Source organism: Paramacrobiotus metropolitanus, unplaced genomic scaffold, assembly GCF_019649055.1.
Source record: "Paramacrobiotus metropolitanus isolate TYO unplaced genomic scaffold, Prichtersi_v1.0 Parri_scaffold0000007, whole genome shotgun sequence".
NCBI lineage: Eukaryota > Metazoa > Tardigrada > Eutardigrada > Parachela > Macrobiotidae > Paramacrobiotus > Paramacrobiotus metropolitanus.
In genome coordinates, this window is record NW_026570227.1 from 870028 (window position 1) to 881388 (window position 11361).

Here is an 11361-nt window from a genome sequence, read left to right on the forward strand (position 1 = left end):
AGGTATCTGCTTGCTATTGATTGAAACGGTTTGCGAGGTCACCCTTAAGAAAAGCGACGGACTTCACCAACGTCATACCGCCAAAGCGAACAGATTTACGGCGACACCAGTGTTCAAAGTGAACATGTCAGATTTACGGCGACACCAGTGTTCAAAGTGTCTTGACTATTCGAACGCCCTACCGAAGATGCTTGTTCCCTCCTCGTAGGTACGAAATCATTTCTCTAACTGTCCGTTGGAAACTGCGATAAAAGTTCGGCAGGAAACAGTCCGTAACAAATGGTACCAAGTTTTGTGCCGCTGCCCACAAACGTCACATCAGCGGTAAAATTTCTGTTGTCGCGACGACGGCTTGTTGTTGCTAAGTTAAATCTACTCTAGTAAAAACAGTCAAAGGAACGTTGCATGGTAGTGTAAGCACAGATACACCGTACATCGCCAATGTAGTTATTCTGAAACTAATGTACGATCTCTTGGCTGTGATAAAGAAATCACGCGACACGCATAATCGAGGAAGCCGCAATCATGATCAATCGACAACCGTGCCTACCTTCGGCTACGAGTAGTCGTGCATAAGACGCAGTAGCTGCATGTTCACTCGCTTTGTACACCGACAGCATAAAACGCTTGCTAATCCAGTCCGTTGCTGCAAACCAGTTTTATGGCCATAGAATTCCTGATGACACTGGAAAGCTATGGCTCTGCGTATTTGCTTGACAGCATGCCTGGTCATCGTCGTAGCCAGCAGCCAGCGGGCGGCATCGCCGTCCCTCGCGAAGCTGCCAAACAACTGTACAACGGACGAGCAGACATCGGCTCAACAGTGCTTACAATCCATCGACACTCTGCTAATGAAGAATAGAAAAAGGTGCAAAAGCTGCGAACAGTCTTCGGAGGAACAGCCACCGGGGAACCCCAGCGCGACCACCATGTCCGTTGTCGCTGAATTTTTGTGCGGGTAATTCTACACTGCCGTTAGGAACTTTACCGATGCCGCTTGTTACGTATTGCTTACTGTATAAGACAATATCTGGTTTAGCCTAAATTAGTGCTGTGCTACACTGCTACTAAATAAAATTAAATAACGGCCATTTACTTAGTAAAAGTCCGCCTAATATTAAAAGTCTAGTAAATAGTAAGGTTTTGGAAACAAAGTAAATGGGCTGACGGAATAGTAAAAAGTAAGTAAATATTAAGGTTCAGCGTTGAATAAATAAAAATTATTTACTAAATTATTTATTAATTCGTTTGTCAGCGTTACGGAAAATTGGCGTGTCAGCCGCCGCCACTCGCAGGTGAAGTGAGTGTGCTCTGTAGTAGGCTTGCCCGCCTGCCGCCCTCAAAAGCAGCAGTATTGACTTTTCAATATGCACCTCAGCACCTGTATAGCTCGATTAATGAATAAGAAACTTATCTGCACAATTTTCAGTAGTCTGTTTGGCTTTGAAACTAACGCAATTCGAAACTTTCAATGCTGAATTACATTTATTTAGTAAATTTACTTTAATTTAGTAAGTAAATGTCCTTGGGAAAATTGAAATAAAAAGTAAAAGCAAGTAAATGTCCCGAAAAATTTTGAATATTAAGTAAAAATAAGTTAAACTTTCAAAAGCAGATAGTAAAAATGAGTATATTGGCAAGGACTTTTACTACCCAATACTACCATAAATGCAAAATGGATTTGTTTATTGTTTAGTCCGTTGGCTGTCGCGTTTACCTGTATTGAACAGCTGCCGCGTCCATGCTTTTCCCATCTGGATTTGCCAGAGAAAGTGCGATGGGTTCTACTGAACCCCCGGATCACAAGCAGTGTCAGCGACATTTTCCGTCGAATGTGCAGTGTTCCGCATCTCGACCAACATTTAATTCGGATTGGTGAATGCGCAACAGCACTGGACAACCTCCCTCTGGTGCAAAACGGTAGCCTGTGGGAGGAAATGTCTCGTGCAGTCGGACCACCCCAACCAATTGCCTCGTACGACGATTTTGATTGGGAATGCCGGTAAATGCATGTCCAAATTGTGCCTGGTTTTATTTTAATTTCCGGGTTCTCCATGTAGCGTAAACTAATTGCTTCGAGAACTGGCTGTTGCCAAATTACTCGTCACCCGCATTCCCGAGAAAATTCACCCCGCACTCAGAACAGCATGTTTATAGCAAATTTTGTGAACAGTTTTCCTTCGTATACCCTAACTTTTTACTATATACATCAAAAAGTTCCATAATCACTACGGAACCGGAATAACCAGTTCTCGTGATAACCAATTGTCTGCGCCCAATGAATAAGCCTGGTTTAATTGACATTAATCAGAACACTTCAAATTAATTTTAAAAATTATAAAAATAAACACAGAAAGATCCAGTGTACGTAGCAGAATAATGGTCCCGACTGAGGAGTGAACATGTTGCAGAGCGCATCGCCGTCAACTGGAAATCATGAACCTGGATCTGGTTACGACGACGTGTGGCGTGGACGCCGGTACTACGTATTTCACGGCAATCAATTCGCTGGTGCGAGACGTACTTCTGTGTTCAGAGTAATAAAAGATTAGCGGACGGAAGGTGTCGTCGGAGTGCATTGTTAACCATTTACATTGCTTGTAACCGAGCGGTTGACAGTAGCTGTGGCGGTAGCATTTTGTATCACCCAGTTATACTCTGTACATAATCCACAATACATAATCGTGTTATAAATAGCTGAAAGTTTTGCCGGTCTTAACTGTCTCTCTATGGAAATTCTAAAGTTCAGTCTAGTACTTCATTTTAATGCCTAAGCCTTGCTGACAACCGTGCATGGAATGCTGTATGCCATGTCAATAAATATGCCTTGAGCTTGCTTCCGTCCGCTGGGGATGCATCGCTGTTGCCCTAATGGGAGACACCTGAATAATTGCAAATACGAGCAGCATTCTGTATTTAGGCGCAAGTAAGAAATCTTGTTCGATGACGTAGACGCCCTTTGCATACTTAAAGCACGTCGTCGTCGCCGGCAATCTACATATTGTACCCTGCTTAGGCCTGCTATGTAGTCATGATTATCATTTTGATGTGCAGAGCGATAATACACCACAGTGACCACACAAATGGCATTGTAGGCAGTTTTCACTTTTCACATACTGTATCAGATTTCAGGTCGTTATGTTTGCGTTATCACCAGAAACATAATCCAATACATCACGAGGTATAGAGGAAATGTGATTCTTTCCATGGGTTCACAGGGTACATAGGTAATGCGACAGCGTGTCTGCAAAAGGGCGTATGTGGTTCTCATAGTTACGAATCTGCGTGTCTGTACGCATATACGACATTTTGCTGAACGACTTTTTTTGAACACCGACAACTCGCTGACGACATTTTGCTGACATGAGAAACCTAAGAAACCTAAGAAAAAGCAACAAGAAATTAGAAAAACTCAAAAATCAGCGCATCGAACCGAAAAGCAAATTGCCGGTCAGCTAAAATATTTCCACAAAACGTCGGTCAACAATTTAGCATGAAAGCAAATTGTCGGTCAACAATTTGTCGATCAGCGAGTTGTGTAAGTCAACAGCATGTCGGTCAGCACATTGTTGGGCAGCGAGTTGTAGGTCGGCAAATTGACGGCATGTATCTATGTAAACGTGCGTATATGGTGGGTACATAGGGCCATCTGGTTCACGTGTGGTTCCATGGTGGTTCCAGTGGTTCACATGAGCCATTTGGCATTAGAGATTGTTTTACTCGGTAACAATGAAACAGAACCTGATTAATCATCCGTGTCGTGGTCTATTGGTCCATTCCTATGGAACCAAATGTCCTAACTTGGATATTCTATGAAGCAATGCTATATTTTTGTCAGCATCATGCCAGGATCTATCGTTTGTCAGTTGCCAGTTGTCAGGCTCAAGTTTTTATCGCTTGCCAAGCCATCGTCGACTGGAAGTATAGTCGAACAACTGAACGGCAAGCCTACCGGTTGCCCCCGCCTGTATTACCATAGCCCGAAAATGCAGTTCTTCACTTATTCACCTACACTGGGGCTCTCAATGGGCGTGCGGAAGGGGCAGCGTGCTTTAATAAATAACGGCAATTTTGTTTGCAACTAGTGCTCGCCCGCCATTCGGCTCCGCATATCAACAACGAATTAGAAAACAAAGTGGAGTACTGTTCATTGATCCGGGATTCTGACATTGTACTATATAGTCAAGAAAGAACGCGTAACAAGCTCAACTGAGGAAACAATTTTGCACAACAAATGATCACTAGCATTGCTAAGAGGATGAAAACAAGGAGAACGGTATCAGCGTCATATAAAGAAGCAAACTTAGCGAGCTATCGGCCGAAGCACCCTCCGGTTACAATCAACAAGCAGGCAGCCCATGGGGTACTTCGTCGCTACCCTGATCAGTAGTATCGGTATCGCACATGAACCTGCAAAGCGCGACTCGTTTGTATGTACAGATATGCGGTACGCTCATACTTAGATAATAATAACCACACATTCAATAACTTTTGTAACCGTTTGGTGTACGCTTGTGAGATTGTGTGTCCTGTGTCTGATTTCTCGATCTAGTAACTTTTATCCCATAAAATCGAACGACAAAAAATACAAAATTTCTATATTAACCAAAAACAATTTCCAGTAGCCTGCTAAAATATCTCCATTAAACCGAACTGCCTAACGTCGTGGGATAGAAATAATGAAAACTTGTCGAGTTGCTGTTAAAACAGGCTTACTGAAATCTCGCTGACACGCGGCCCGTATGCGGTGTACTGTGGTGGTGGCGGTAGGAACGGTCGTGGTGGAGGCGGATGAGGAAGCGGTTGACAATATGGCGGCATATGGTACGGCTCCTGCATGGCAACGGGTGGACCATGTGCCGGTGGTCGAAAAGGAAACGCACTCGGCGTCTTGAATTGTTGCTGCATGGGAGCTGGTGGGCTACACACCGGTGGTGGAGGAGGGAGTACGGGCGGCATCTGTTAGGGGGCAAACCAACCACAGTCTAGCAAGAGTCGACGAGATGGCTGCAGCGCAAGGAAAGACTTACAGGCGGCGGACGGTGTTCAGCGACAACCGGTGGGTATGCAGTCGCCCTTCGTTGAAATTTCGCAGCCAGGTACTTGATACCCCTTTGGCGGCGCTTACTGTCAAAACACCATCATTCTGTAGAAACACACCGTCTGTCCGTTCTACCTAATAACGCGACGCCACCTACGAAAGTATAAACGGCTGCTGTGCTCCGCTGGGCCTGTTCCGCTCTCGGTCGGAATGGGGATCGTGGGCACGTTTCCAATCTACCCTTTCTCCCTTAGTGGCTCTGTAATGGCAACAAAATGCCAATTCGGTGAACTCCGTTCTGCTTCCGAAAGTTTGCTGATCGACAGATTACTGACCTACAATTTCTATAATTTTACTGCCTGACATTTGGCAGCAACAATTTGGTTAACCGACAGGTGGCTTATTAGTCAGGTTTATGATGTTTATCCATTTTTTGTTTTCTTGGCAATTTTTCTTTCGCTTCTTGATTTTCTTAGTGTCTCGTTTGGACTTCTTAGAATGCTTAGAATCGCTTTATGTTAATTTCTCAGTATTTTCCTTAAATTTCTTATGTTGATCTTATGTTATTCTTATGTTTGCTCGCACTTTGTAATTTTTTCTTATGTCATGAAAATGTCGTAAGGGAAATGTCATGTTCAGCACATTAATTTGCGTTCAGCAACCTGATCAATCTTCGAGTACTCGCTTCAGCAAGAATTGTCGGGTAAACATTTAGCCAGTCAGCAAGATTGTCGGTGCGCCAACAAAATGATGGCCGCTTATCATTGAACCGGTGAACCCCACAGCGACTTACTTGAACTCATCCCCGGCCGCCTTATAGTCGAACGGCTCCCGCATGACAACAAATACCCGCTGGTTGTACAGAGTTTTGTACTTTCCACTACGCCGTTGATCTTCCCGGCACCTCAGCGAAATAGGACGAAAACGTACGACAGTGCCGCGTGCGCTGAAGAATGCCAGCACGCGCTTCGCCAATCCATCGTCCGAATCTACAAAACCGGCGTGGATCGCGGAGTCAGTGTACCAGTATTCCATATGCATACAGGCAGCGAAACCTACACAATCCGTGAATGACAATCCCGAACGGAAACGCATCTGTCGCCGGCTGTACTGGCTCTGCCGGTAACCGACCACTGCCGACGGCACCTCCTGCCACTCCCAATCCAGCCAGGGATGACCCTTGAGTCGCCGCGACTATATCCACTCCCCTGGGGCTGGTGGGAGCCACGGGCTCTGCGTTCGCGGTGATGTACTCGTTGACGATGGATGATGCTGCGGGAGGAGGCGTTCCCGAGCCGCTTACCGGCGTGTTCCCATGGTCGTTCCCATGGTCGCACACGTTTTCCGGCGCCCTGTCAGTGTGCACCACCTGCCGGTTCGTGTCTTCCGGTGATGTGGCCATCTACAAAGATACCTTTCTCGCATCTGCATCTCAGAAGCCTTGTAGCAAACGCAGTGGAGCACCAGAGTGTTTTCGTTACTTTTCAATCAATAAACTAGTAGTACAGTCTGTACACAATTAATCATTAAATTGGTTCTGCATGGTACTATATGTAATTTCATCGAAGGTAAGGTAACAGATATTATTAAGAATGATATTTCTGAGTTATTGCGCAGTAATACCGTGAACTTACCTTCATACTGGCCGACGCGCTTTCAACTCCGGCTCCTCGTTCGAGATCCTGTGTCGACTGTAAAATAATACATGTACATCGCTGATTGGCAAAATATCATAAAATGCAAAATTAATCGTGAAGAAGAGGTTAGCGCCGGCAGGAATCAAGAGATCCGCTTCTAAAATAAGTATGGATAATCCACATGTAAAAGGAAGTATATGTATTTCAAAAAACACAGAAAAGTGAGAAAACGGTCAACGTTTAAACCAAAATTATCGTTAAACTTTATACAAAGCATTTTTTAAAAAAATAAGTCACCTCATTATTACCGTCCTCCTCTTCGGACACCGGTTTTTCCGAATCCTCCGGCGAAAGTGACGCATTGGCCGCCCGAGATTCGGCGTTGCTCGTTGACTTTGCGGGAAGTGTCATGGCCATGATGGCGACAGCTTTTGGGACCGGTGGGCGGGTGCGGGGTCGTTTCGCCGCGGAAGATGAATCCTTCATGGGTTGCGAGCGTTTACGCTTCTTTTTCGCCGGCGGTTTACGGGAGTTTCCCACCGAAACCGGAATTTCTGCAGCGGGAATGAACATTTGAATTGTACAACTGTTAATCAGTTTCTGAATTAAAATTTCAAGAAAAAAACTAATTATGTATTCAGTTGTACATTTATTGCCAACTTCCTCGTATACACAGTTTGATAATTCCTTTTCCAAGAATTTATAGTGGCAGTCGAAAAATAACACTGGTATTAGTCAGTTTGATCTGCATGATTAAAAACTTTAAAATGGCATAAATTCCTGACATTTGATTTTGGAGAGGTTTAGCAAAGCCGTAGAACAGTGGATTGAACTTTAAAGGGAAGAAATTTGTTCACGTTCGCATACGTGTGCCCTTCTGGTTTTTGTGGACATATAGATAAAACAATTTCCATGCTTTTTCTTTAAGTGATTATTTATTAGCCTTGAGTTTGGTGGACAGCACCATAAAAAGCAACAAATCCAATAAAGGCATTTTTCTCAATATAATCTTCTATTGGGGGAAGTTTTATGTAACACTAGTTAGAATGGAACTGACCTTTTTTGAAGCACTCGGGTACGTCTAGAGATTTCTGAATTAGAGCTTTTGAGTGCGGGAGTTTATTAACCCTCAGTGGTTCACTGGCTCAGGTTTCTCGTAACAAAAGGTGCGTTAAAAAGAGTGAAATACTTAGTCGATGGCTAGTCTGCCGTGACTACGCTCTCTGTACAGCTACTTTGGCGCAGTACGAGGCGAATTAGCAGACGATCTATTCTGACGGGCTGGGGAATACTGCGGCAAAAATCTATCCATAAGAGAGCCCACCGGCCCCAAACACGCACCTTGAGCAGCTCCATCCAGACGGGGGAACGGCGGATCATGGCCGCCGGGCAGAGTCGGTGGCCTTGGCTGTTTAGCACGTCCATTGCGGAGAATACGCGCCATTGCGGGCCCTTTGCAAGGGCCCTTCGGGATCATCCCGATCAGCCGGATGCGCGGCGGTGGCGTGGCCATTACGGGCGCGGGTGATGGCGGCACGGCAGCCCATATGGCTGACCGTTGGGACAGGGCGGCTGCCGGCAGGCAGCCAGAATCTGAGGGTTTTTTAGGCTTCGCCATGAAGCCTTCGCCATGAAACCATGAAGCCTTTAGCCTTCGCTTTTAGCTGCAACTGAAAATTAACGACCGGCGTCAGTTTCGCAGGCAGTTATACTCGTAAAGGACTATCAACTACAACAAAATAGTTATCCGAAACGCGCAATATGTTGTACTGTACACATCAAACAGATTCAGCTGAGTTTCAACTGCAGGTTGATCGCATACGAAGTTATCGTTGAGTTGGACGTGGGAAGTAAAGCCGGCACTCTGCCATGAAGAGTCTGCATTTCGAAATTTTAGAAACCATGTTCGGTCAAGAAACGAAAGAACTGAAGCTACACGCATTAAATTCTCGTGAAATCTACACGGAGAAATGTTAATAATTATAAATTGTTGTTCGTGCGTAAGGATTTAATTTGAAAAAAAAACGTTTCTGTATTTTAGACACTTCTTAAACTTGCTAGTTGAACAAGCATTTCATATAGCAGCTTGTCAAAAAAAAATTTATAGCTGTAGCTGTGAAATAAATAGGGTAATAAATAAGGTCCCTTCTATGCGTCCCAAAATTTTAAGGCGCTTAGCCGATTTGTTGTGCGCCCCAAAATTTTATGTCTAAACGAAAATTTCAGTATTTTTTAGTATTATAGTACGTCAACACAGGTAGGAACGAATCCGTAATGGTGCCTTAAACGTGATGCAGACCATTACCAAGCAAGTACTGCAACAAGACTAAGGTCTTGTACTCGCACAATGCACTGCGGCACTATGATGCAAAAAATGTAAATAATTGTTATGGCTTTTTTAATTCACAGTTATGAAATTATTGCTTTATCTCTTAGTTAATCAGATATAAAGCGAGAAAATTGCAATGTTCTGCGATTATTTAACAAATTGCCGGGTTTATTTGTACACGGGGTAATTATAATCCCCTATTTTTTTGTTGAACAAAACCGACAAATCCGTTCCTTTTTCCGCGATTACCAGCATTGACACAATCTCTACGTTAAAGTTTTGTATTATGCATGCGCAAATCACAAAATAAATCAAAATTTATGTTGAAAGAGTGCATGACTTACCGCTGCGTCATTTATTGCGTACCCTTAGTTGGTCAAATCTAGTTTAATTGAAGGGCTAGTCTAGTTTAAGATTCCTGTGTCTTCCAGGTCAGTTTAGGTTTGGCGAGAACCAATAAAGTGGACAGTAGGACAACTGCGCTTTTAGATAGAATGGTTGGCGAACCAAAAATCGGTGCGGAGATCGCTTCAATAATTTCCGAAAGCCTGCAGACGCTTGGCTGAAACACCCTCTGTTGATGAGGCAGTAGCTCAACGAGATCACTGACGCTGAATAATTACAGAAGCACGCGTCGGAGTCAGAAGCGCGTCCAAAATAACCACGAAAAAGCTAATCGCAGAAAACCATAAATCATGATAACCGCAAAATAAATTGGTGCTAATTCGCGTAAAACGAAAGTTATCGGCTAAAGTTCGGTTAATATTGGCATGAATGCGAAATGAACTACAGATATCAACTACGATTTAAAAACATTAAAACAAAAAATGCAGCAGATTTCGCGGAAAACTCGAAAACAGTGCAACAAATTCCAAAAGCAAAGTGCGACGTCAAAATTAAGTTTTTTACTAATAGAGAATAAAAATTACACGTATAGAGAAGTAACAAAAAAGGTTAACACTGAAACGAAAAAATTGTAACTGCAATTTTTGGGGCGCATAGCGAATTAACTATAGGCCCTAAAATTTTGGGGCGCATAGCACTTTCGAATAAATAAATAAGGTAGCAATTTTTTTAGAAATGTTTTAATTTTTTTAGAAAACTCACAAAATGCGCGATCCTATAACTCACCCGGGCCTGCAACACCAAATTTTTCAATAAACACAAAGTCATATTCTGCATAAAACAGTTGGAAATTTGGAATTACTGGAATACAATAAAAAAAGGAAAAGAAAAGTCACGATTTTGCGTAATTTCATTTAAAACCATAGTTAACAAGCATGGCTCATTTTTTCGTAGTCCGTAAAATTGCCTACGTAGCGAACGCCAAATCTTTAACGGTACAATAAGACAGTGGTGCAAGAGAATCAAAGCATAAAAACAAGCGGCGATGTGTGTTCCGCCACGCGCGTTAGTATTCTTTAGTATTGTGTATTCATTTTTATCGGGCACAGGACACGCGCTTTTGACCTTTACAGATAAAGATATTTTTGGCACACCACGGCAGTATGCTTTTACTGAAGAAATCACTGTATTTTGAAGAAATTGAGATTTTTTAGAACCTGGAGGCAAAAAAATTGCCTTAGTTACTAAAGCACCTTTTCGTCTCCAAATTCTAAAATGCTTAGTAACTATAATTCTGATAACCTGGAAATTAAATCCATAGGCCAGTACATACCGTATAATTATACGTACATACCGCACGTCAGTACATAATAATGTAGGCAGTACATACCGTACGAGAAAGGTAGAAACTCGTATTAGTAGAAACTGTAAGGTAATCGTACTTAAAATCTGATGCGATAAAAAGCGCGATCTCGTTTTTCGCTTCATCGGAAACTGAGTATTTTGAATGGTTGCCATGACAATGAGTATATTGTACATGTACAAAGTATTGAAAGCGGCACTTTGCGTAGCCGTTGCGTACATTAGGGTTTTATCAATGTTATTACAGGGGTGCCGCGCCAAGTTTGGGCAGTTAAAAAAATTTCTCTTCTTTTACCAGTGAAGCCTACAATTTTTTTGAACTTTTGCGTGATAGTGCTTGGTCTGTCGCACCTTCGGTAATTTCGTTGCCATGCAGAATGATCAAGCTCAGGGCACGAGAGCCGAATTTCTTATTTGATTTTTTGTTCAAAAATCGCACTGCTTACTATGAAATAATCAAGTTAATTCGACAAGTGTTTAAAAATCAGAGAAGGCTGAAAAGCTTTAAACGATGGCATGGTCAACTAACGGAACCTCTTGCTTCTCTTTTAAGCAATGACATCTTGTTTGATGGCATCAGTACTCTTGGCAACCGCATTTCTCTGAAGGTGCTTCTTAACATATGTACAGGTCTATGGGAGATGCGT

The 11361-nt window shown here is 43.0% G+C and overlaps 2 protein-coding genes across 5 annotated transcripts; one reads left to right on the forward strand and one right to left on the reverse strand.

Moving 5' to 3' along the window:
* Positions 1 to 574: 574 nt before the first annotated feature.
* LOC129582314 (uncharacterized) lies at positions 575 to 2832 on the forward strand. Its single transcript, XM_055473820.1, has 3 exons — positions 575 to 958; positions 1697 to 2002; positions 2412 to 2832. Exons 1-3 carry the CDS (start codon positions 696 to 698, stop codon positions 2539 to 2541), a joined length of 699 nt encoding a protein of 232 aa, XP_055329795.1. The 5' UTR covers positions 575 to 695; the 3' UTR covers positions 2542 to 2832.
* Positions 2833 to 4072: 1240 nt separating this feature from the next.
* LOC129582313 (sterile alpha motif domain-containing protein 1-like) lies at positions 4073 to 10801 on the reverse strand. Of its 4 annotated transcripts, XM_055473817.1 has the most exons (11): positions 10324 to 10524; positions 9352 to 9618; positions 8020 to 8348; positions 6976 to 7232; positions 6676 to 6732; positions 6101 to 6443; positions 5835 to 6030; positions 5199 to 5300; positions 5031 to 5127; positions 4717 to 4959; positions 4073 to 4410 (listed from the first exon to the last, which is right to left on the reverse strand). In XM_055473817.1, the coding sequence occupies exons 3-11, from the start codon at positions 8294 to 8296 to the stop codon at positions 4384 to 4386; spliced, it is 1599 nt and encodes a 532-aa protein (XP_055329792.1). In that variant the 5' UTR covers positions 8297 to 8348; positions 9352 to 9618; positions 10324 to 10524; the 3' UTR covers positions 4073 to 4383. The 4 variants fall into 4 exon arrangements, with proteins under 4 accessions (XP_055329792.1, XP_055329793.1, XP_055329794.1 ...); XM_055473818.1 differs by lacking the exons at positions 9352 to 9618; positions 10324 to 10524 and adding an exon at positions 10743 to 10801; XM_055473819.1 differs by lacking the exons at positions 9352 to 9618; positions 10324 to 10524 and adding an exon at positions 10707 to 10773.
* Between the last annotated feature and the right edge of the window lie 560 nt (positions 10802 to 11361).

Bases quoted from the DNA above. Each gene is read 5' to 3' on its own strand.
- LOC129582314 (XM_055473820.1), top strand. From the start codon at position 696: ATGGCTCTGCGTATTTGCTTGACAGCATGCCTGGTCATCGTCGTAGCC. The intron at 959-1,696 runs GTAATTCTACAC...TTTATTGTTTAG, and splicing joins GTCGCTGAATTTTTGTGCGG to TCCGTTGGCTGTCGCGTTTA. The intron at 2,003-2,411 runs GTAAATGCATGT...AACATGTTGCAG, and splicing joins GATTTTGATTGGGAATGCCG to AGCGCATCGCCGTCAACTGG.
- LOC129582313 (XM_055473818.1), bottom strand. From the start codon at position 8,296: ATGGCGAAGCCTAAAAAACCCTCAGATTCTGGCTGCCTGCCGGCAGCC. The intron at 6,444-6,675 runs GTAAGTTCACGG...GTATCTTTGTAG, and splicing joins GCGCGTCGGCCAGTATGAAG to ATGGCCACATCACCGGAAGA. The intron at 5,128-5,198 runs GTAGGTGGCGTC...GTGTTTTGACAG, and splicing joins CAGCAGCCGTTTATACTTTC to TAAGCGCCGCCAAAGGGGTA.